This window comes from Oreochromis niloticus, linkage group LG17, assembly GCF_001858045.2.
Source record: "Oreochromis niloticus isolate F11D_XX linkage group LG17, O_niloticus_UMD_NMBU, whole genome shotgun sequence".
Classification (NCBI taxonomy): Eukaryota; Metazoa; Chordata; class Actinopteri; order Cichliformes; family Cichlidae; genus Oreochromis; species Oreochromis niloticus.
In genome coordinates this window covers 7,280,158-7,306,115 of record NC_031981.2, presented here as the reverse complement: position 1 = coordinate 7,306,115, position 25,958 = coordinate 7,280,158, and the positions used below count along the sequence as shown (strand labels likewise).

Sequence of the window (25,958 nt, the reverse complement as noted above, 5' to 3'; positions counted from 1 at the left end):
AAGCATTTCCAACAAATTTAACAACAAGCTGGTATCGAGTGTTTACTTCTAAAAAGACTCATTTTGGATGTCAAGTATACCACATAATGTGTAAATAAGCTGGTGCTAAAACTTCTACCATATCAACTTAAAAGGTCCAAATGATTTTGGCAACATTGTATTTTTTTAAGCTGCTTTTCCAATTGCTGTATTGTAGAAGAAGTTCTGTTCTGGGACAAAAAAGTGGTCAAAACTAAAGCATTACAAGCTGAAATATCCTGATTTATAGAACCTAATATGTTTTAAACTGCTGCACCATTCACTATAAAGGACCTCAGTAGCATTTATAATTTAGCAGACCCTCTAAAATGCCCATATTGCTCAAATATCTTATAGATATTTTAGCTTCCAGATATTATTTGTAAAGCTCCCTTTAGAGCTTCATATAAAAAGCTACAAAATGTTTCTTCATCCTTCATGTGAACAGGTGGAGGTAAGCCCACTGGAGAATGCGATTGAGGTGATCGAAAACAAGAACTTGCAGTTGCGCACATTGATCACCCAGTGTCAGAGCCGGCAGATGCAGAACATCAACCCTCTCACCATGTGCCTCAACGGGGTCATCGACGCCGCAGTCAACGGGGGACTGGCCCGCTACCAAGAGGTATGAATGGCTTGCTGGAGGATAAGGTTGGAGGATTTTAGAGACCTAAGCAGGAATGAGAGGCAGTGACATATGGATTACCTAACGATGCATGAAGGTGGCTTAAAATGGAGAGATGTATGGACAGAAAGTGTTTTGTGGAGGGGTGGAGCGGATGAACAGATGGATGGATGGATGCATCGATGGCTGGATGATGGCTTGACCAAGTAGATGGATGAGTGGAAAGCTGGAGGGGGCGGAAGTGGGAAAATGAGATGGATGGGTAGTGTAGGAATAGGTCAATGGGGGGGATTTTTTTGGTCAGATAGAATGATAAGGTGGATGTGGGGGGAAAAGAGACGTGAGGTCAAATAATGGCAGATAGATGAATGGGAGGAAGGAGTTTAAGGGATTAGATGGCTAATGTAGTCCTAAAAATTGGAAAGAAGTTGCCATGTTTGCAAATTACTGAATTTTAATGCCCTTAAAATAATTTTCACAATGACAATAACAAATTATATGTAAATACGCCGCTCGTGTATTTTGAAGCAAGTATGTGTTGCAGAGAGAACAATTGCTAAAATGTGTTTAAGTAAAACTAGATGGGAACATCGTCAACGTAACACCAAACACAGGACCAAATTGGTGGTGTATTTAGCTTAATGTTAGCATTTTAGCCACTATGTTCATGGCTGCGCTTTAAGCTTTATCTGTGGAAAAATGAATAACAACCACAGCTAGTTTAGCTAGCACAGGCTCCGGAACAGCTTATTAGCTAATGCATGGAGATTACGGCACCAATGCTTTATTTGGCAGAGACATAATGCCAGTTCTTTACAGTGTTACAGTCATTAGTAAAGATTATAAGAATCTCCATCATTGTAGGTGTACAACTTTCAACTTTAGGGTTGGGTGCTAAGGTAATTATATACCAAGGTATACCAAGGTAATTATATACCAAGCCGAATTCTTAAGGAGGCAGAGTGCCAGATTAATAAAGTACAAAAATCTAACTAGTCATATCTTCCAATCACACAAACTTATAGTATTTATATGATGAAGTGGTAACAGATTGGTATGTAAAGTTGAAATATGGGCAATCTCATCGAGAGCTCCATTTACTGCTGCTTTTTTAAATGCTCCGTGAGTGGAGACACTTTAACCATTAGGAGCTCAACTGAAAAGAAAGAAGACTAAAAAAGAAGAAATAAAGATTTTTTTTTTTTTGTTCTCCACAAATTGAGTGGACTCGGCTGCCTTCTCTGTGTCGCATAGCAACCACTGTGACAATGCATGTGTGTTCTGTGGAACATATACTGTATGTGTGTGCTTGTGAGTGAAGCGCATGTACTCAGTACAAGTACCCTATTAAGGGTTGTAGGACGCCGATAAAAGCCCAAAAATAAGCATCATAGAAGTGCTTTGCTGCCAGTATTTTGCTGAAAACAAAAAAAATCTATATAAAATTTTGCAACTTCCAAAATATTTACTCCCATTTTACACACTGTTTACGAGGTTAGGTATATAATGATATGCATAGAGCTGTTTCTCTGGGTAAACACTGACCAGCGTTTCCTTCAAATCGTTTGTAATTTATATTTTCACATAAATAACAGAAAGTGATCATACCGCATGAGCCGGACACAGATTTGACCTTTTTTTTGTTGTTTTGTTTTGTTTTTTAATTTGTTTGTTTTTTTCTGCAGCAGACACATTGGCACAAATATCAGCAGCTCATTTTTCTTGGCAGAATATATCATGCGGTGCCCCACAGACTGCATCTATAAATCTATTAATTTACCCGCGTAATGCCGATTGACAGCTGTGGAGGTTTGCTCGGCTCCAAATGAAGGAGAAATTGTCGTTATTAATATTCAGATTTATTGCTGTAGTTTGAGTTGAAACCCTTGAGGGGGAATGCTGTCTGATTTATTCCCCCCCTCCCCTCAGCATTCCGTCTCTAATTGGACTTTTCTAATGATTAACTGAGCCACTCCACAGTGAGGTCTCACTCCCTGCAGCCCGACGAGAAATTTCCATCATTTGTAGAAAATTATTGATTATTTTTTGATGCCGTTTCTGGGGGTCTTGGATAGAATTTCCTGGTGAAACTCAGTACTTCTCTCTTTGAGCTTCCCACCTCACCATAGAGTAATAATGTTTATGCAATAAGATTTTTTTTCTGTTGCACAGTTTAATAAGAGGGAATATTATATCCAGCACATACTAATTTATGCCATCTTGATAAAGATCTGAGGATGCCTGTCTGGAATAATAAGGTTCCTTATTTTATTGAAGTTTCATAGTCTGCAAGCCGCATGCATCCTTTGATAGGCATCTATGTGTGTGTTTGGGAGTGCATATGTCTGAAGCAGCCTTCAGCTTCTCTTCTCTTAAGTGTCTCTTTGGAGATAGACAGCTGTGTCCTTGAGAGAGGAGCCGTGCTGATCTTTTTAGTGAACTCCTCCTTACCTTTCAATCTCGTTTTTTTTTTTTTGTGTGTGTGTGTGCGGCAGATTTATAAGCAGATTGTGAGCTGGGTCTTTTCATCGGTTCTCCCTCGCTTTGTGTACTCTGATGCAGATTGAAAAGGATTTACCATAATCTGTAGACACACTGCAAGTGTTGATGGCATTGTAAACAGGAAAGATCTTGCATTTAATGTATGGAAGTGACAACCCCCCCCAAAAAAACAGTTATCATCATTCAAAGCAGACCGGGGCATTTTTCATCTTATCAGTTTCTCCTTTGAGTCGGGTTTTTTTTTTTGTGTGTGTGAAGGCAGTGTCTGGGAAAGTGAATAGAAAGCACAGTCTGCAAGCCAAAATCAAGAAGGATGATGTTTCTAAAGAGACATGATCTCTAGCAGAGCACAATGACACGAATGAAAGTGATATAAAAGGGGCTTTTAAAATCGCAGACCAAATTGGCTCTTAAATCAAAGCAAAATCAATGCTTTGATTTCACTAACATCCATTTGGCACTGTATTTTTCGCCTTCTATTTTTAGCCACTATGTACTTTAATTCTGCCCACTGAACCTGATATTAATATTGCAACACAAATTTTCCAGACAGGACTTTTACACCCTGCATTTCAGTAGGATGTGATTTTTTTTTTTTTTTTTAAACTCAAATTTTTCTCAGTTTTTGTGAACATTTTAAAGGCAAAGTACTCAACAAATAGCTGTGTGGACACTAATTCGCTGTGTCAGGCAGGCTGCAATTCAGGTAGCACTGCTGTGGAGAGAAAAAAAAGCCCGCTGCTTCAGCTCCCAGGGCATACATAACAGATGTTCTGCATTTTTGCCTCCATGCAGGCCTTTTTCGTGAAGGACTACATTATGAATCACCCCGAGGACGGAGAGAAGATCGGGCGACTGAGAGAGCTCATGTTCGAGCAGGTTGGAAACATCACTTGAGCTCATGATGTCTTTTTAAATGCAAAGACAAGATGAATCATTTTTATCAGCTAAATTTGGCTTTCAATTATTGTGCACTTTTTTTTGTTTGTCCTGCAGGCACATATATTGGAGTATGGCCTCGCGGTGCATGAGAAGTTTGTTCCTCAAGATATGAGACCCCTCCACAAAAAGTTAGTGGACCAGTTTCATCTCATGAAGTCCAGTCTAGGCATACAGGTAGGTATCGACTTTAAAGAAAGCCTTTTAAAATGCTGTACACGTGTAACTCAATGATAGATTCAAATTTCATGTTAAACAGAGGTTCGTTTACCTAATGAATGTCATTCATGTGTAAGGATGATTAAAGCTGTCTAACATGTGTTGCTTTATTTTCCTCAAATTACTTATCAGAGTCTTTGAGCCTTAATGGAAACAAACAGTGAATGTGACAATAGAAACTGACTGCTGTGCTAAGAATTCTGAGTAAATGACCCCTTTATTCCTCTAAAGGGGAAAGCCACCCCTCATTAAACAAACTGCCCTCATCTGCATGTTGTGTGTTTTATTTACATACCTCACGCTGGCACAAAGAAGCATTTAATCATGTGCACTTTCTCCCCCTCCCAATTTAAAAAAACCCCAGGAGTTTCCAGCATACGTGCGCGCGAGCCCGGTGCACTTCACCAACGGAAGCCCGCGGACGTGCAGGAACTCCGTGCCCAGCATCATTAGCCCAGATGGCGGCAGAGGAGTTGCCAGGCGGAGGTGACGGCTCTTTTCTTAATTTCCATAGCTTTACGCGTATGTCTCTGTCTTTCTCAGCTAATTAAATTAACAAGTGAGGAAAACGTATTGCTTTTCAATGTCAATTACTTCTCTGGTTTATTATGCCAAGTCACCCAAAAAGATCTTTAACTTCCATCTCTGGAGTGCATAAAATTTCTCCTTCGTATTCTCTCACCTTCCTTTACTCGGTCTTAAAGCGCTGCCCTTCAGTGCAGACCTTTGTCCGCATCTTACTTTCTTTTTCTTTTGCTTTTTGTGTCTCCATCTCACCTCGAACGTCACGCTCTCTGCCTTTTCTCTCTTCCTCCTTCAGTTCTTTACTGGCATAGCTCAGTACAATAGGTGTGGGTGGCTGGCTGGCACCCACAGGGATGTTTTCTGTGTGGCTGCTGTCGGGCCAGCGGGCAGACTGTGTGTGTGTGTGCGTGCATGCGTGTGTGTTTTGATGTGTTCAGTGACCCTGCCACTTCGTCTACCTGCGACATTCTGCCTCCAGAGTCTGATCCCGCGGGGCGCAGCCACACACAAGAAAGATGGAGACGCACACATCACCTCAATCTCCCTGTGACATTTCGTATTTTTGCTTGTTGAGTTCTGATTTCTTTTTTCCTTTTTTCTCTATTTTCCAGTTTCCAACGAAGAACCAGGTCACATCTCTTTCTTGTGCCTTTTGGCAGCATGATGGAATGCTGTGATTGATGAATCAATTGCCTTCTTCTAATCTGGTATTTTCTGTTTCTCTGTTTGTCTATTTTTTTTCTTTTTATTGGCCTTACTGCTGCTGAATCTTTGGTGAGTGAACCATTTTAAAATCTAATCATGTATAATAGTATGAAACCTCACCCTTTGTATTGTAAATCATCATAACCCTCTCTCTTTCGCCCTTAGCCTCTTCAGCTACCCTGCGGTGAACCGTTACTCCTCGTCCTCTCTGTCATCTCAAGCCTCCAATGAAGTCAGTAACATCACAGGGCAATCGGAGAGCTCGGATGAAGTCTTCAACATGCAGGTAGTCTCCCTTTGTGCCTACGCCTACACGCCCACACAAAGGCACTTAACCTAGTAGACTGAGTCCATATCCCAGCATTTGCCCTCCTCCTCCCTTCAGATTTCACTTGCAATGCTTTTTAATCCACTCTCACTCTATTTCACTCCTATTTCTCCTCTGACCCTTTTTCTCTCTATCTTCCACTCTTGCTCGTGTGAAACGCCGTCTGTCCGTGCAAATTGTCATGATTATATCAAATAAGGACATAGTGCTTTGTGTGGGCCCGTCCGGGGAGCCCCGCTGGAGTCTAATCTAAACTAGATTTGGCCAATTCAGAAAGCTGCCGACAACTCCTGGCAGGCTGTCTCCCGCACCTGGCAGGCTTGGAATAACAGGAAGAGGGGAAAACATGGGAGGGAAAAAAAAATCTGTTGTCAGGGATGTGACTGAAGCTATTACAAAGAGTTAGTTTTGTGCTTCTTTTTTTCTTAAGTTTACAGAGCAGGTAGAATTTACAAAAAATTATAAGATGGACGAATCATAAATTACAAATATATGTATATATATTTATATGGTTTTAGTTTTGTTAATTGATTGAAGATGCCCAACATTATCTTGTTTCAGTCAGATGTTACTATATTTAGTTAGCGGCGTGTATCCACACACTGCAAAAGAGCATCATACATGTAAATGCTAATTAATGCTACGTAACAAACCAATAAATAATAAAAGAATGGGTTCTTGGAGCACGGTTTTCTAACATAAGGCCCGAGGGCCAGAACTGACCTGCCAGAGATTCCGACTGGACTTCTTTGAAAAATGTGAAAGGTGGCATAAATTTTGGACTTTTAACTGTATCTTCATAAGTTTGACAGCTTTTCCTACTGATAGCAAACAACTAGCAGTAAAGCAGTCTGTGTCATCACATACTAAGTAACCAAAGTGGCCACATCTCCAGTAATGCATACCTTTAAGCCTTAAACAGATGAGTTAGAAAAACTGCCACAGCCCTCTTTGTGCTAGACAGCAACTATATAAATTTTTCAAGTGAAGTTGGGCATTTTAACATGGCCATCTATGGGACTGAGTATCTTTTGAAAGCTGCCTCAAGTGGCCAGTTGAGGAAGTGCACTTTAATGATAACTTCTTTATTCCGCTGTTGCTTAGTACTGTTTTTTTTTGTTTGTTTGTTGTTTTTACTTACTGAGAAAAAGGTAAATGTTACAGACAAAACTTATAATAGATGCTCAGCACAAACTAGATTAGAAATCAAGCATATCCAATATAAGCCAAGCAAACTGGGATTTTGTTTTGGTAGATGTATATTGTATTAATTATGAATATTCATGATTTTCTGCAGTTTGATGGTGGTATCAATGTAGTCATCATTTTTGTTTTTTCCACCTGCAGCCCAGCCCATCTACCTCGAGCCTCAGCTCCAACCATTCTGCCTCGCCCAACGTCACCAGCTCAGCCCCATCCAGTGCCAGAGGTGAGTCTGGCACTCAGCAACACCACTTATTGTACAAAAACGATACACAATGGGCTTTTAGCTGATATTTCAATCCACACAGAGGAAGCAGACAGAGGTTCAACTGGACAGTCTGAACCTTTGACCTTTCACTGACACAATGTTCTCTCAATCCACCGCAGCATCCTGTCTGCTGAGGTTCGAGAGGTTAGATGACGGCTAGGGATAAATGCGGAGGAGGTTGACAGGGGGAAGAAAAGAGAACAATGAGGAGGGAGCATTGAATGGATAGTGCGAGACTGAAAAATAGAAGGAATACAAAATGAGCCCAGATTTAAAAAAAAAAAAAGAAAAGAAAAGAAAAAAATGAAATGAAATGAGCTGAGAGAAATGCTGTTGAAAGAAACATGGAGCTAGTGAAAATGCAAGAGAGAGTAAGAGATCATTATAGCTGAGTATCCCTCTTGGACTTCAGCACAATCTCCTGTCCAGGCCGGTGTCATCCAAGCCTCCTCTGCGGTGCATTTTGAATGTCTAATGCCTTCTCTTGCTCTCGTCTCAATGTGTTCTGCTTGATCCCCGTCATAAAAAGTAAGAATATATGAAGACGTTTATGGAAGTGTACACACTCCCCTTTGGCAAGGTGCTGACAGCGGCCGACGCCCTTATAAAAGTGCCCTCTGTCTACCCATAAAGCATGTTGAGACTTATGGCTGCTGTGGTGTTATCTGAATGAGAGCCAACGATGGGCATTTCATGCTCATGTGATAGACATCCAAGTGCTGTAATATTCGTTAATGGATCAGGATCCATACAATAGCTACAGCAGCTGAGGAGAAGTGCTGTGAAAAAAAACAAAAACGTACCAACATGTGTGTGGGGGCGGGCTTTTGTGTTCGTCTCCGTTGGCGTGTTACATATGTTATAGTGTCGAACTCTAGCACATGTCTCTGTTGTGATTGTCCAGTGTAACAGAGGAGGTGAGGGAGTGAGGAGGGTGTGTGTTAGAGTGTGTGTGTGTAGGAGTGGCCAAGCCATTTATCATGTTGTGGAAGTAGTGAGGCTGAAAGAATGGTAGAGAGGCTTGGAGGGAGAAAGAGAGATTGGCCTTTCCTGATTGCCAGTGTTTGCGGGTAATAGCCTAACACCTTGCTGTCGTTTGGTCCCTTATGTGTTTGTGTATTTACTTGTGTGTGTGCGTCTGTGTGTCTGTTACCGCTCTAATGTCTCATACCATCCATTCCAGGATCCCCTCAGATGGCAGAGAAACACAAGCATTCCAGAGAAAATGCCTGTCTGTCTCCACGAGAGAGACCGGTCAGTGCCATCTTCCCCAACCCCCTCGATCCTGCACAGGTCAGCACACACATTCATTTGCACTTACAAATACAGCATTCAAATATGCCTTTTATAGCTATAGTGCATATGTCATAATACCTCGTGTTCCCTGTTAGAATGCGTTTCAAGTGTTATGTTCAATTTGAAGTACACCTCAGTGACTGTTAACAAGCGAGCACAGAGACACTGGAGTTGTGAACCGTTTTCCGCTTTGTATTGCATGAAGGTGTCTACTTGTCAGTTCAGCCTGTTTGCACAAAATAATAAATGACTAATCCCATCCCTTTTTGCAAAGGGTCTGGCTCTCATAAGCAGTGTATTAGGCTGTTTTAGAGAAAAAGAAATAGTAACACAAGAAGATACATTACATAACTTTGTTTTGCAAAGTTGCAAGAAAAGTTTCTTATGATTCCATGTAATTTTTTAAAGCATTGTTTTGTATTTAGTGCCTTTTGTATCCTTTTCCATACTTCATGCCACATCAACCGATAGGGCATAACACTCTGATCACTGGCAGGTGAAGTGAATAACACTGATTATCTCTTCATCTTGGCACCTGTTAGGAAAATAGGCAAGTGTAAGGGTTTGATTGAGTTTAACAGAGGCCATGTTGTGATGTTAGATGAGTGGGTCAGAGCATCTCCTAAACTGTAGCTCTTGTTGGGTGTTCCTGATCTGCAGTGGTGAGTGTCTGTGGAAAGAACAGTGGGTAACCCACGACAGGGTCATGGGTGCTCAAGTTTCACTGATACACATGGGGCGTGAAGGCTAACCTGTGTGGTCTGATCTAAAAGACAAGCTGATAGAAGGGTGCCAATACACAACAATGGGCACATGAGCATTAGAACTGGACCACGGAACAATGGAAGAAGGTGGTCTGGTTGGATGGCTGCCTGCATGTGTGTCGCTTATCTTGGGAACATCTGGCACGAGGATGCACTATGAGAAAAAGGCAAGGTGGTGGAGGCTGTGTGATGCTTTGGTCAATGTTCTGCTGGGAAACTTTGGGTCTTGCCATCCATGTGGGTGTTACCCTATGTACCACCTCCCTAAGCATTGCTGCAGACCCTGTAGATAATTTTATGGAAGCAGTATTCCCTGATTGCTGTGGCCTCTTTCAGTAGGATAAGGCACAATGCCACAAAGCAAAAATGGTGGAGGACTGGTTTGAGGAGCACAACAATGAGTTTGAGGTGTTGACTTCAAATTTCCAGATCTCAGTCCAAGCAAGCATCTGTGTGATGTGCTTGACAAACAATTTGGTTCCATGGAGGCTCCACCTCACAACTTACTACTTAAAAGATCTGTTTGTAACATCTCGGTGCAGATACCACAGCACACCTTCAGGGGTTTAATGGAGTCCATGCCTTAATAGGTAAGGGCAAAGGCAGGGACCAACATAATATTGAGCAGGTGATCACAATGTTATCCCAGATTGTTGTATATACTATTACAGTGGTAGATACTTATATTAAACCTGGAGTAAGTATCAAGTAATGAGGTTGGCATATAAGTAAGCGAGAGATAGCTACAGAGTTACAGGGGAGGTGATTAAGGCTTGGGTCTGAAAGTGAAGGTTCACAAAGCTAGAACCCAACCTCACAGTGTTAACTTGAAAAACATGAACATGCAGCATGAACTATCTGCAAAAAATAAGTTTAGGTTTATAAAGTCAACGGCGCCAGTGTGTACTTACAACTAGGCTGCAGTGCCGATGGGGGAATTGTTCGGCAAGAGGCATCCAGCCACCGAGCTTGAAATCCCGTTTCATGCGCCACTAACAGCGGGCAAAAGCTGAGGATTACAGCGGTGAGAAAACCGATAACATAATCTACTGGAGCTTATATCACTCCACTCTTGAATTCTGGGTCAGTTTTTTGGTTGAATTCAGCAGCTATGGTGCTGTTTTTCATTCCCGAACACTGTGAAGCACTGCAGGGTTGACCACTGCTACCTAACTTAATAGACTACACACTCAAAACTGGTGGTTTTGGCTGAAGTGAGTATGCTATTTATTTATTTTTTCTTAGGAGGGTAATGGATGGAGGAAGAGTCATTTTTCTCTCAGTTGTGGCCCTTACAGATGGTTCTGTTGCTATTAGTCCTGCTCACGGCACAACCTGTCATCCAAGTGTGTGGCTGCCTGATTTTAACAAAAAAGGCAAAGAAGAAGCAGGGTCTATATTTGTCCAGCTCTGCAGCCACACGTAAGGTGCATACTGGGGCAGAAAACAAGGTCACCTTTGCAATGTACAATATATTTCAATGAGTGACTGTCAAAAGAAAAAAGGCTTCTGGATGAGGGCGCATGCCGTGAGGCTATTCGTAGCATAGAAGTGCAGTTTTTCAAGAGCTGCTGATGTTACTCATGTTTTATTAAAGTCAAACAGTCCGGCTCGCCTTTATTCCTGTTAGCAAGAAAGATAAAATAAATAAAAATCCTTTACAGCCAACTAATGCTACAACAACAACAACAAGAGCCGACACGAACGCTATGATATTGCAGTTTTTCTCGATGAAGGACAGACTGTAACACAATCACACACTCCATCTGCAGTGACAAAGCCACGATAAGAGAAAAATAATGTTTGCCTTTCAAGGCCATTCATCTCTTGCGGTCAGTGCCTGTCACTGTTCACCTGTTTTTCTTCCCCTTGTTTGTGTTGAGTCATTTTGAAGTGTGGAGGTATTGATGTTAGGGAGTCGAACAATTATTTCCAACCTGACAGCAATGAAAGACTCGCTATTAGCTGCTAATGGAATATTGATTATTAGAGATATTGATCGCTTGTATCATTTACTGTAATTAGAGCAAGAGACTAAGAATAAGGGACCTTATTTATACGTTTTCTTTTTTGGGGGGAATATGGAAAGGTGCGGAGAGGCATCACCCACTTCTGGAAAATCCAAATCTCTGCTATGAAAGTCACACACAGCAGCCTTTCTTTCGTGATTCTTCTTCTTTTATCCCGTTCTGTTAAATTTGTCCCAACGCTTTCTGCTTTTCAGGCTGGTGATTCTGTTACAAATACAGTTCTGTGCGGTATGTGCTAGACAATAATTTGGACTACTTCTTCCTTGTGCAGAGAGCCCCTGCTCATCAGATAGGCGATACCACTTTACCGAGGAGTGACCCCAACCTCTCAGCACCAGATAAAGGTAAAAACACTTTGTTTAACATATTTCTTATATCCTTCAAGTGTTCCCTCTCCTTCCAGGGAAACGATGCTATCTCACGTAGTCCTTCTTTTGCATTAAATGCATTTTTTGATTCTCTGTTTCTTATTGTCGATTCAGAGATGGTTTATTTCTGATTCTATGGTGGCCCTGAGATGCAACGCAACAAAAATTAAAACAAGGCATTCTAGAAAACACAACAACAGCTGAAAAGAACGAAATGTTCTTCACTTTATGATTCTGTCCTTTCAAACTAAGCTTTGTTAAAATGCAGGAGCAGGTAATGGGTAATGTACCCATTAACTAACTAACTAGGCAGCTCATTCTCTTTCTCTTAACAAAACCTTCTTTAAAGAGACAGATTTTAGGGCCAACTTGAAAGAAAGGCAGATATGAAATATAAAAGTGAGGTCAGAGGTCAAAAGTGACATGATATTTGGATGCAAACTATAATGTGACATTTAGAATTCTCATATACTGCTATCATTTAACCTTGAAGACAAGGTCAGAGTTCCAAACTAATGTGATATTTAGAATCCCTATATATCATTCCCTATACGTCTGTATGCTGTCAATACACACAATGGCAGTATGAAACACAGCTTTAAATAGCTCTATATAGCATTATTATCACACCAATAATATGGGAGGTCATATATAAAAATATAAGGAGAGGGCAGAGGTCAAATGTGACGTAATTTAAAAAAAAAAAATCTTTATATGGCACTTTCTATATGTTTACAATATAGACTGCACGGTTTCTAAATGATAAAATTCTTGTCAATTTTCAACCAATTAAAAAAATACAACTTTTAATGGATCGTTAACGTGACCTCACTCTCCCCCACTACAAAGTTTTATCGGGATTCATTCAAAAAGTTTTTGCGCTATTTTGTTGAGAGACCGAATTGCACACAGACAAACAATAGCAAACAGAAAATCTTGGCGGAGGTAACGAAAAACTGTCCCCACTATTTCCGCGCCTTTGTTTTTTGGAAACATCTCTGTGCTGTCTGAAATTTAGTGATTTCTAAAATCTTGCTTGCGTTTTACAAAATGTTGTGTTTTTATTGTTCTTGTTGTGTTCCCACCTCAGCGCTGCCGTACATTTCCCACATCCAGTTCCCAGTGCTTGCCCATTAAGCACACACCCCAACCACACACACAAAGCTCTCTTCACTGATGCTTATGCTATTCTACAGAGTAGCATTTTATCTGTCCAGACATGCGGTATGTGTGTGTCACAGTTTGGCCACAGATTGACTGAAGGCATTTTTTTTTGTTTCCACACAACTGCTTCTGGCCTCAGGATACAAACAAACACATAAACACTCAACATACACACAGACTAGATTATAGCTTTTCATAATCCATCATCCTGAAAGAGTGAAAAAAAGAGCAGGTACTATCCCGACAGTACTGATGGACACATGTGACATTCCTGTGTACGAGTGCATATGGATTAGTTCAGCCCACTCGTTGTGATTTAGCTCAGCACAGATAAAGGGAGATGCACATGTCTTGTATTTTCTGGGTATACCTGCCATTTGAGGCAGAATGTTAACAGCCTCAATTATAATTTCAAAATACTTAAACAGTGTGATTATGAACCAAGCGCACCCTTTTCCCCCCTGTTATTGCCATTTCTTGCAGCAAAACAAAAAAGAACAACTCTCAGAACATTTCTTTAAATAATTATAGAGGATTTGCGGAAAAGACACATTTTAAAAAAAAGAGCGAAGAGCGTGGATGCGGTAGCTTCCTTGTGACTCGCACACAAACGCACACCTTTCCATGTGATTCAGCTGTGATCTGTAAATAATGCAGCGAGAGATGCACAATATGGTGTCGAGACACCTACAGGCACATAACGTAATAAAAGGTGTTAGAATTAACACGAAACCTGCGAGTGGCATTATCTGCGATGAACCTTTATTTCTGACTCTGGAAAGTGTTGTTTATAATATAACATTCGCTGTAAAACATGATAGAGGAATATTGCTTTGCTTTATTTTTTTGTTAAAGGGCTGCTCAGCAGTTGAGTCCAGAGACATCAGGCCTACCACAACTTTCGAAACTGTGACCTAAGTACTCACTCACAGTGGGATGTCAGTTATGGTGCATGATTACCTTTTATTTTTTACTGAAGTGTCTGCGAAATGTCTGCGCTCTGAGAGCCGAAGGAGCAACTTGAGAGCTTGAGATCTGATTGAATGTGACCTATAAATCTCACCACTAAACATCGTCTGAGATTTCGTAACAAAAGCTACAGTAAGCTTTTAAAGAATGTTTATGAGCTGCAAACTGAAAGTTTTGTGGCTTTAACCATAAAACCCCAAAAGTCTGCCCTGATTTAAATTCTGCCTCTCTCCTCCTTCAAGTTTGGCAGTTTGGGAACCTCTGGATGGCTTCCAGTAGAGGGTTTTTTCACTTTTTTTAAAAAAATGATGAAGTTCTCGCCACTTGCTCTTGTGCATTTGTGATGTGCAATGGATCGGCTCTAATGTGTCAGAACAGCACACGTTAAATTTGATTTTCATTTTGAGGTAGAGGACAAAAATCTCTGTGATTCCTCCTCATTGCAGCAATAAATGCCACCAGGCGCAAAAATCTCCCACCTCTTACACGCAGTCTTCTCTCTGCGCTCTGTCAATACCAACAGCAAAACCCAGTTTGCACTGGCAAAATGCCTTAGTAAATCTGCCCCAAGGTTACCCTTTAATGCAAAGCTAGTGAATGATCTAACTCACATGCCTCCAGACATTAAAGAAGAACTCTCTGTTTGCATTCTGACCCCAGATGACAAATTCAGAGTGCACAACTCAGTAAATGTTGAGCAAGCACGCTCCTGGTTGTGTTTCTAAACATTGCCCAAGCTACTTTCAGACTAGGGCTACTGGGACTATTTCATTGAAGATTTCTCTTTGGTGTCTGGGTTGAAGACATGATTTTTCAACATGAAGTTTGGGTTGGTTTGATACAGCAAGTATCAAGTTAGAGGTGCATGGTGAAATCACAGATGGACGTGTGCAAGTGGTCAGGAGAGGATCTAAAAATAACAGGAGCCCTGCAAGCGGTCTAGATGTGACTACAGCAGATATATTTCATTCTTATAAGGTTTTGGCTTTTCAGGCTAAGATTTCAAACATTTTTGATGCCAACTTGTGCAATCAGCACAATCAGAATTGTACAGGACGCACCACAAATTATCACTAGATTGCATTTGGTCAATTGTAGGACAGTGAAGGCTAGAGGTAATTCAGTGTGTCAACAAAAGAAGACCAGACCCAAAAAATAAGCTGGTTGGCAGCTTTTAAGCTCCTTAAAACAGAACACTAGAAAAACCGCAATCAGAGTTCAAAACACAGCTTTTTTGGACCAATCAAAACCTCTGAAAAAATTGCCTAATCAGGACTTGTTGTGAACAACAACCTTTGCAAATGTCATGAGTCTCTCCTGGAGGATTTGCTAAATCCTGAAGTATGTAGCATCACACTTTTCCATCTCCCTTAGAAATGGTGAGGAGTGAATTCTGTCATGTGTAATAATCCAAACTGTTCTAATTTTGGCAGATGGAAGTCATGTTGCATCTGATCACTCATCACAAGCAGCTGATCGATAATTTCTTCTTTTAGGATCTTTAAATGGTTGAAATTGTCTCTGTGCTCTAAACTCAGCAAACACTTTGCAATTTAACTTGTGGTAGTGATCTGATCACTCTCAATATGTTGTCAACAATCATACCACCCATTTAAAATGTGCAACATTTCACTGTGTTCTCATGTTATCCTGTGTAACCCATACCTTGTCATGTGATGTCGTGTTTTTGTGTACTCTAAAGTGAGGCCCGCTCCCAGTAGTTGGAGCCTAGACAGTGTCAAAGAGGGTATGCCACACTCCTCTGACTCTGGTGGCAGAATGCTATGCCCTCCTGTGCCTCCTAGGCCACCGTACTCAGGTAAAAGGAAAAAAAAAAGCTGATCCAAGAAAATCCTCCAGTGACGAATGGTACTAATTTTCCAGTCTGACTTTTGACACCCGGTGCTTACACCACCTTTTCTTACTAAAGCATTTTCCATCTGAGGCACTGTTTCCTGTCCTTCTGCTCTTACAGTGGCAGCAGCATTTCCTTCACTAACAGTCTTCAGTTGTTGATATTTCCCTCTATAAGATGTTTGGTTCAAGTGTGAACAAGTGTGGAACTCTCTGTGGACTTTTAGATGGCTGAAGTTAATGCCAATTAAAATTCGAGTCAATTCCAAGTTTCTTGTTTTTTTTTTTTCTTTCAATCCCCTTGAGAAATGCATGTCATTACATTTCAACAACAGTTTTTTTTCCTCCACCAACAGCTCAAACTCTCTTTTAGTTATTTACTTATTTAAAGATGCACCCGTGTTGACTTATTCCCTGGTGTTTCCTGATGTATTGCACTGCCCAGCAGCATAATAAGCAGATGGAGTGTTTTTCTTTTTCTGCCCTCTCTGCATAGTGCAGTAACAGCTGTTGGATGTAAAAACAGCTTAAGGCGGTCCAAAGGACCTGCAGCACATCAGCGCTTATTTTGACTCATTGACGCTTTAAGCCACTGCCCCCTCTTTGCTCCAAGTGTGTATGTTTGCGTGACTCATGCTGTGTCATCCTTGTGAATGGAAGAAAACACTTCTCTAATTTTTATTTTACCTCTCTTTCCTCTCTCTCTCATCTGCCAGGCTCCTCGGCTAAAAACATGAGGTCACAGTCTCCTGTTCCCACATCCAGATCACCGCAAAAGGTTAGTTCCTTTTTTTCCTTTTCTTTTTTAAGTTTCTTGTTACTTTGCTGTGACAGCCTGACCCTGCTTAAGCTGGTCATAGTGTTAACAGAATGAGAATTGAGAATTTTATTTCTTCTTATTTTTTATTTTTTTGACAAATGTTTTCATGCACAATAACACAAGAAGGTGATACAAGGTTGTAGGAAGTACAGTCACATGAATTATCAATTTTCAGTGCTTAACAAATTTATTAGACCAACCCCCAGTTTAAGGTTTTTAAATCCACCACTTTTCACTGTTTTAATCAAAGTGATACTTTGAATGCTAAAATTTGACATTTTTTATCCATCAAATTTTAAATGGAGTGTTTTACCAAAAAAAGCAGAAAAAATAGGGAAGCGCATTAATTTTTGATTAGAATGCCAAATTGCAGTTATTTACCGAGATTCCTTAACAAAAAAAATAGTTTAATGGTTGAATGTTACGCTTGATTAATATCTGACTCCTCTGAGAACTTGAATGGGATAGCTCAAATTTGTAAAAATAGGAATTCAGTTTGTTATTCGCCCAATAAATAAAAATGTCATTTTTAGTTTTAAACGTGTTTTTGACAGATTTCGAAAATATTTGTTTTGTTTTTTTATCACAGGTAAGGTCTAAGAAATTTGTTAACCATTGTACTTAATAACTTTCAGTATTTGATAAAATTAGAATTATTCATACCCTTTCTTAGTATACAGTTCCGATTATTCCTCCAAATACGTCTTGTAGATGATCACATTGTTTCTACAGGTCACCACAGGGGTTTTGGCCAACTTCTCTTTAACCACCTTCTCCAGGTCTTTAATGTTTTTTTGAGTTTGTTGGCATGGATATGGTTGTTAGTTCTTGCTGCCCAAGAGCAGGTTTTTTGGCATACTCCTTCGTATTTTTGTTGAGAAGCTTTATATACTGGTCCTGTTTCACGATTCTACTCACTTTTGCAAGGTTTCCAGGCCCATTTGTTGAAAAATAACCCTATAGCAGCAGAGCATTATACTCCCGCCTCCGTGTTTGACTGTTGGAACCGTGTTTTCGAGGTTGAAAACGTCACCTGTCTTTCACCAAACAAACCCTCTATGCCTGAAATGACCATAACTCTGATACCTAAAAACTTAGATCTTCATCCAGGTCAGCTTTTTCAAAACCTAGATGAACTTTTGTGTGCCTGTTTTGGAAAAGTAGAGTCTTCCTTGGCTGGCATTCATAAAGGCCCCCCTTGTGCAATGTTTGCTGCAGTGTCTGCTATTCTATTTCTGTAGAATACCCTCGTTTGTGATGTGTGGGTTACGGTTGGCCTCTTGTAATACTTTTCTTGTGAGATGGGACATCACCTTGTGCTTTCTAGAACATTCCTTCAGGTGGAATAACATATACTTGTTAATGATGCTCTGGACTGTGATTTTGGGACTTGGAATCACTTGGATATGGCTTTGTAGCTTGTGGCATTCTTGTAAGCATTCAAAATATGTGACCCAAGGTCCTTACTTAGTTCTTGCTTCTTACCAATGGCAGATGTCCTATTAGGGACCATGAACTGACAGTGTTTCTACCAACTCCCTTCAGTTTATAGCTCCCAGAAATGCTCTGGAAATCAACAAAGCTTAGTTTTTTTGCCTGTAGAGAAATCCGGAGCACAGTTTGGGTGTGTTAAAATATCCGTGCTGTAAACCACAATTTCCTTGATACTGAGGAAATGAGAGGCATGAATAATTTTGGACAGAAAAAAGTAAAAATGAAAGTATTGGTATTTTTTTTGTTATGCTAATGATGTGAAATAAAAATGTATCTGGATTGTTCCATCTCAGCTATAATTCTTTTATCATAAGGAAAATCTCACCAACTGAGTTTTTATGTACAAGAGAATTTTAAAAGATTAGATTTTTCTTTAGGTGGATGGATCATTTGGGGCATAACTGTACGAATGCAATAACATTAGCTGCAAAAATACCTGTGTCCATGCCTTTCAGTCCCAAGGCTTGCACTTAGTAAATCCCAACAGTAGCTTTTTAACACCAAGAGGTTTTTTTAAAAAAAATCTTTTTTTCCCGCTGGCACAGACTGTTTGTAAAGCTGTCCCTTAATCTGCTCACTGTAAACACCGACTGAGCCCAACTGGGAAAGACCCGGTCCGACTGAGCTTCATCTGTCGGCAAGTTGAAATCATATTCATAATCAGCCTGACAGACGTTAAGCAGCAGCCTCGGGATCTTTTTCCTGTACTGGTATCCTCTAGCTAACCAGCTGCAGGGTCTTTATTGTACTCTGTGTCAGCCATGAGACTGGGGGAGCTTTGCATTACTGTTCAGTGAAACCATTAACAGCTCCAGTGCTGTTAATGGTTTTCATGTAGTTTCATGTCACACCTGTCCCAAAGTGTCGAAAAAATGGGACTGGCTTGAGGGCATACAGTGTATTAAGTAACTCTACACCTGGTAGAAACCAACAGTTATACTCTGAGTTAGAATTCAAGCTCTAGGACGATGTCACTCTGTGTGCTCGTCAAAAATATGCAAAACCAGATCGAAGGATCTGTCAGTGAATTTAAAAGGAACCCCGACTATTATGACAAGTTACTCTAAATATGTTACAAATTATCTCTCCTACGTAAAAATACTACATACTTGAGAATAACTACAATTTTTTCATTATACACTAAATCTTTGTTGTTTAAAACTATTTTGGAGCTGTGGGAGCGGCCATGTTTTCGCGCACACAATGCATTCTGGGACGATGACATGTATTGGTTGTCGGCAGTATTGGCGCTTTCGTTTCAGCTAACCTGTTTTGTTTTTTATAGTGTAGCAACAGTGTTAATTAACTTGCCTATTAGTGACCTGGTTACGACTTGATAGACCAGCACTATACCGTCATGGAGGCTAACTAGGGCTGCCCAAAGAACATCTGAATTAAGACATACGGCTTCACAGTTTTGGTGCACTGTGATGCATGGAGAATTTGTAAAAATAACGATATCGTAATTTCACTGTATAATAAAAATTAAAATTTTATTAATGTCTTTATCATGCGGTTATGTGATACCATGGATAGCTGCTGCTATAAAATTGAGCTCTTTACAACAAACGCTCTCAGTCGCCGTTGCCATTTTCAAGCAGTTGCCGCATAGACACCAGTAGTTTTCCCCAACTCTCGCATGCTTGTGTGGCGGATTGCTTTCATCTTCATCTAAAATAAGTACTGGTTGACTATTTTCATCCTCTCTCAGTTTGCTCTGGTTCAAACTGGGAAGGTTGAACAGAAACCATTTCCAGTGTGCTGCTAACTGTGAACTCGATGCGGTGCAACCGTATGACGTCACTACCCAAAGTGCATTGAGAAGTAAATAACAATGACGGTCTACTGGTAAATCGGTTTTACATAAAATGTGCTTAAAAGGAAAACATTTTAAAACCACATATATATTATTGAAATTTTGTGTCTGTTTTTCCTTTACTATTAAAGTGACAAGCTGCTGCAGTGAATGTTCCCCTCAACATCTTGACTGGAATGTTTTGAAAGAAGTTTTTTTTTTTTTTTTTTTTTTAATGTCTCTGACCTCAAAGTTTATCTACAGATAAACCTCACTTTGTTTTTAAGCTTGGATTTATTGATGATCGTCTTAATACCAGTCTGCAAATGCAGAAGAAATCTGGGAAACGTTAACTAAGCAGTGAGTGAGCTCTTAATGAGGGTAAGAAGTTGTTTTGAAATGCTGTCTAGTCTTCTGCTAGCTGCTATCTTATTTGTCACAAGCGGGAGTGCTGAACTCCCAGCGTCGTCACAGGTGTGATGTCTCCTCACATGTGACAACTGCCACGTATGCGGCTGTTTGTGTGCGTTTCCCACCACTTGTGTATGAAACAGAAAGAGAGAGAGAGCGAGACACTGGATACCAAAGTGTGAGTGACAGCTTGGCGCTCAGCGTGCTCAGTGTCAATCAAATTTGTGTGTGGCAAAGTGTGTTGGCACGTTTGTTTGCGTGCGTGCTCGATGTGGCGATAGAAGAAGCCCGCAGCGAAGTACCGAGTGCCCATCACAGCACAGCCTGAGATGGATCCTCTGTGGACCTCCAGCGGGCCCCATTATCTGGCACATGAGCGCACCCATGCCAAACGCACACATCAGTCAGTGCAGCCAGAGGCCTATTACCAGACCACAAACCCCAGGACTGCAGTGAACCTGCAGAAAACACATGGTGCAAGTCTGACAGGGCTGCACTTACTCATCTCCAGAGGTGGAAAACTGGGTCAGGAGTTTAAAGTACTTGTCAGCACTGTATTAAATATACAGATTTTATCACGCTCGGACAAATGTGAAAAGGCTTGTGCAGTCGTGCATGTCAAATACATCTCTTTGTGCATGCCCCTGTAGCAGGAACAATGCAACCTTACCGATCAACTGTATACTCCACTAGATCCAATTATTTTCAGCAGATATAATGGCAGCATGGTGTAATTGCTTAGAAAAACATTTTGATGAGTGATCGGATTTTTGTTGGAGGGAAGTGCAGCATATTGTGTTTTTTCGTCTCGGTGCACAGGGCCGGTTGATGGAGTGAAGAAAATCTGGTCCTTTCATTCTGTTCACCGACTACGTTTTTAAGGTTATTCATTGTTGCCACACAGCTGTGTTAGCACACGTGTTTTAGCCAGCTCAGTAGAGGGGGGGACAACAGGTTAAATGGTTATCACAAGCGACTCATGATAATTAAGACGAAACTTACATGGCATATGTGATTTACAGAATATTTTTGTCATGCACCTAAAGTTTTGTTCATTTGGGAGGGAAACATAACCCCAGCATGGAGGTTATATCATGGTGATGGTAATTGACATGAAAAAAAAAGCGTTGAGTGTGCATTTGTTTTTAAAGAGCTCTCCTGTTTGGCTCTGATGTCAATTTGCAGATTTAATAAAATCCTGAGATTTTGCTCTGTTTTTTCTTGTTTTCTTCTTATTTTGTGTTATTGAATATTAGTTATTAGAAAGTGTTAATAGATGAATTATCAATTATACTTCGGATTAAGATCCTCAAAAATATCACTATATATATTCTTTTTTTAAAAATTGTTATACTTTTTAATTTCCTCTTCAGTATTACTCTGCTTTCACGCTCTGTAATTCAAATGAAATTAAAAAAAAGAAGAAGAAAAAAACGACTGAAGTTGAAGGCGGTCATTTTTTTTGTTTGATTTATAAAAAAACAAACAAAAACCCAATCTACTGTTTGTCTGTTATTGTATTTTAGTTGCCCAGTTAATTGTTTACCAAAAGAAATGTCACAGAATATCACAAAATCTTATCAGTTTTCTTGTGTCTTCTTTCTTCCAGAGGTGACTTTCCTTTCAAAAGGGTGTTTTTTGTTTGTTTGCTTATTTAAATTTAGCAACTGCTTAAATGCCAAGTTCTCTCACATCAGACAAAGAAACACAGCGAATCTTTGTAATTAAGATTCTGGCGAACAGCTAATATTTTGATATCCTTATTAAAAAATCGAGTAAAAGTAAAATAATTCTTGTTTTCACTCTGATTACAAGTTTCACAACAGCTTCACCTCTTATTCTGTCTGTAGCTATTCTGACATCAGTCATTGTAGGTTTAGTGTACGCAAACATTTAAGATTATTTTCTGTTTATTAGGAGATATATGAATGGGAACTTCTCATCTGCTCCCCAGATCACCTGTGGTGTACCTCAAGGATCCATTTTAGGGCTTATACAGTCATGTGGAGAAGAAAGTATGCCTTATTGAAGTTGTGTTTTATGCGTCGGGACATAATTCAAAACTCTTCTGGGCCTTAGAAGGTCTTAAAAATAGGTACATACAAATCCCAAAAAGTTGATTCTTTTCATCTGGGCGTAGTGTTTTCAGGTGAACAGAATGAACTTTTTTGGACTTGGATGATTGAGTATGCATCAAGACAGGCAAATACAAACTTCTGATGAATAGCAACAAATGACATATTGCATTTTTCGTAATACTATTTTCCCTATAATCTTTACACCACTTAGATTTTTATTTTTATACAAAAACACAATTACTAAAGATTGATTTGATTTGCTAGTAGCATCACTGTTGTTGATGATATCCATGTCCCGTACCGGAAAAGCTCTTTCTCTGTGCAGTGAACTACAGTATTTTTAAATAAAGTCTCCTATTTTTCAATCTAGACCACAGTGCCACCTTTCACCCCTTCGCCCACTGAGTGCCAATCTGCCAGTCTGGTCTCCAACTCCCCAGTCCTGTCCGGCAGCTACAGCAGCGGCATATCCTCCCTCAGTCGCTGTAGTGTGTCCGAAGCTTCAGGAACCGAGTTCCCCACAGGTGACCATCCGCCCCACCAACTGCCTCCACCTACCACCTTGCCAAACTCTGTCTCCAGTAGCTCGGACGAGCCCATCCGCAGAGAGAACAAGACACCGCCACCCTACAGCGTGTACGAGAGGAACAACCCCCGCAGGCCCGTGCCGCTTCCCCACAGTCTCTCCATTCCCCCACAGACGGACCCCCCGGCCCTGCCGCCCAAACCTCACCAGCTCCGCACAGGCAGCATGAAGTTGGATGGAACCGCCGACCCTCGAGTCCCCAGACCGAGGCCTCTGCCCAGGAAGGTGTCCCAGCTATAGGTGCTGGTTACAGAGCACACGAAAGGCGATGGCGGGGAGAAAAAAAACTGGCATATTTTGCACTTTTCTACATGGCACTCACTTTTTTTTTTTTAGAGACATTCAATTTGGCATTCCTGACCTACACTCCAATAAAAGACACAAGCCTACACATTAACAGGCAGTCTAGAAACTGAAAAGCTGGCAGATAACGAAAGTTTCTTTTGTATTTACTAGAGGGCATTGCATTGACTTTGACTTGGTCGTTCTGCACTTTTAGCTCTAGTACATACAATAGCTCACCACAGTCAGTTGTAACACCACACGTTTACCGAACACTCTAGAAAAACACAGTTTTGATAGATGTAATAATCTCAAATATATGTATATTGGTATATATGAGAATTGTTTTGCCTTAAGTATTGGAAACAGAGTCTTTTATCTGTGAGTCTTGCACGTTTTTTTTCCTTAACAGCTCAGTATATTTGTATACTGTACGGCTAAAAAAAAGGTGCTAGAGGCCTCGAGTATGCATTTCATTGAAGTGTAGTAGACAACGGTGTGTTCTGATTTTCATATCCACATAAGCAATGGTACAAAAACCTCAAACTTTGAACTGATACTAACAAAAATGTATCGAATTTAAAAGATCTAATACCTGTGTTGTTGATTTTACAAATTCGACTGCAGTTGTGACCTTATATTCGTTATTAATATGCAGTAATACAGAAACTCTGGCAAATGCAACTTTGGCACAATAATGAGAGCAGTTTTACTTCATGTGGTCACATTAAATTTGAAACCTCAGCAGACCTTTAGTGGGATTTGAAATCTAAAGAAACCACTCTGCTGCCATTCTTTCTTCTGAAATTTGAACATTATTAAATCAGTGACTTGCTAAAATTACCCATAGGGACAAGAAGAGTCTGGACCAAACACATGGGTAAAGGTAGGTGCAGTTTCTACACAGAGAAACTGGAATTTTTACAATGCCCATTGCCATTAACGTGAACACATCCTATTCCTCCTGCATGATGTATATGACAACAGGGAGGGGGGGAGGGGATCGAGTAATGTGCCAAAGGAAACTGAACAATGTGCTGTCGAGAACCTTTTTCTTTTTCTTTTTTTAAACTGGGACCTGGAATCAAGAAAATTGGAGAAGCTGAAAAAAGGGTCTCTTTTTCCCTGTTTTCCTAATAAATAATAAACTTTACCCCAAAATCTAAATTAATCTTTAACCTACTGATAAGACGAAACTTTCGAAAAGCACAAACAATAGCTTGTCGTCCGCATTATGACCTGTACTGTTATTCTAAAGTCTTTATTTGACAAAGCAGTAATTGGAGCAGATTTTCACAGTCAGCAGTGACCTTAAAACACATGAGGAATGATGTTGTGTTGGGAAAAAATTTACAAGCTAATCACTGACAAATATTTGTACAGTTGACGTCTACTTTCTGTTTAATTAAAAAGAGGACGTGAGTTGACTTCTCAGCACAACCACATCGCATTGCTGCAGTGAAGTAAATGTTCTGTGGCAGGCAAATTTCACACTGTTTTGTAAAATGGAGACATTTTTTTTTGGCATAATATATTAATAAATTCAATCCTGTGCAAAATGTTTTTGGGTCGGGGGTGGGAGTGGGTAGCTTTGGTATTGTTTGGATATGTTTCATTTTTTGTATGGTTGATTTACTTTTTGATTTGTTGTGAATTATTTGAGATTAAATATTCACATTAATCAGCACTTGAGAACCTGTAAATTAAATGAGATTAATGTAAGTATGCCAAATATAAAATTTGTGTATTACAATTAATGTAAATATTGTGTTTTTAACAAAATGTAGCTATAACAATTTACAGCTTTGAATGTAATGTTGAAGCAGCAAATTATTATTATAAATGTTCAAACTTTTATGGTTTTGTGAGTGTAGAAAAACTGAGGTCATGCATAATGACTCCTAACTCATTTACAAGTTCAATAAACTGCCCTATGTCATACATTTGAGTGATTTCTACATTATGAAACCTTGTGGATGGTACAACACTGTGCAAAAGTCTTGGGCTACCAATCATTTCTGTATATTTTGCAAGTAAAATGGGAAATGGGTGCAGGGGTTTACTAAAACATTTACAAACATATATATATATATATATATAGGGCAAACACAGAGTTTGTAAAACTCTAACAAGCTTGAAGTCAGAATTTATTCTTCAGCACAGCCTGAACTCTGTTAGTCAAGCTTTTCTCTGTAGGTAGTGTTCATGAACAGTTCTCCAGGATGCTTGAAGGAGATTCAAAGCCCTTCTTTGGATATTGTGCCCCCCCCTGTTAAAATAATCCCACATTGCTTCAATAATGTTGAGGTCCAGCCTCTGGGGAGGCCAATCCATGACTGAGAGAAAAAACACACACAACAGAACACTATCTAGGTATGCTTTTATTAAATTGCCAGTATGTTTGGAAACATTAACAGGCTGAAAAATGACACCGTTGTCAATCAAACGCTTTACAGATGGTGTTTCATGGTGGATCAAAATCTGATACGAGTACATTATTAATTCCATCAATTTCGACAAGATCCCCAACACCACTGGCTGAAATACAAACCATGACAAAACCTCCACTGTGTTTTACAGATAGCTGTGCACATATATTGTTGTATATCTCTCCTGACACACTTAATAAAACTAGCTAAACCAGAAATGTCTAATCTGGGAATCACACTGATGATGTAGAAGTCTCAAAAGCTCATGTACAAAATATGATACACT

At 40.0% G+C, this 25,958-nt stretch overlaps 1 protein-coding gene across 1 annotated transcript in view; it reads left to right on the top strand.

Moving 5' to 3' along the window:
* The window catches only part of dock4b (dedicator of cytokinesis 4b), a 138,986-nt gene extending 113,802 nt beyond the window's left edge, over nt 1-25,184 (top strand). Inside the window, 12 exon segments of the mRNA XM_025899516.1 lie at nt 467-643; nt 3,941-4,024; nt 4,142-4,261; nt 4,668-4,789; nt 5,440-5,457; nt 5,708-5,819; nt 7,209-7,290; nt 8,516-8,625; nt 11,694-11,766; nt 15,626-15,742; nt 16,494-16,555; nt 22,746-25,184. Coding sequence (XP_025755301.1) covers nt 467-643; nt 3,941-4,024; nt 4,142-4,261; nt 4,668-4,789; nt 5,440-5,457; nt 5,708-5,819; nt 7,209-7,290; nt 8,516-8,625; nt 11,694-11,766; nt 15,626-15,742; nt 16,494-16,555; nt 22,746-23,201 — 1,533 coding nt within the window. The 3' untranslated portion in view covers nt 23,202-25,184.
* Nucleotides 25,185-25,958: the final 774 nt, after the last annotated feature.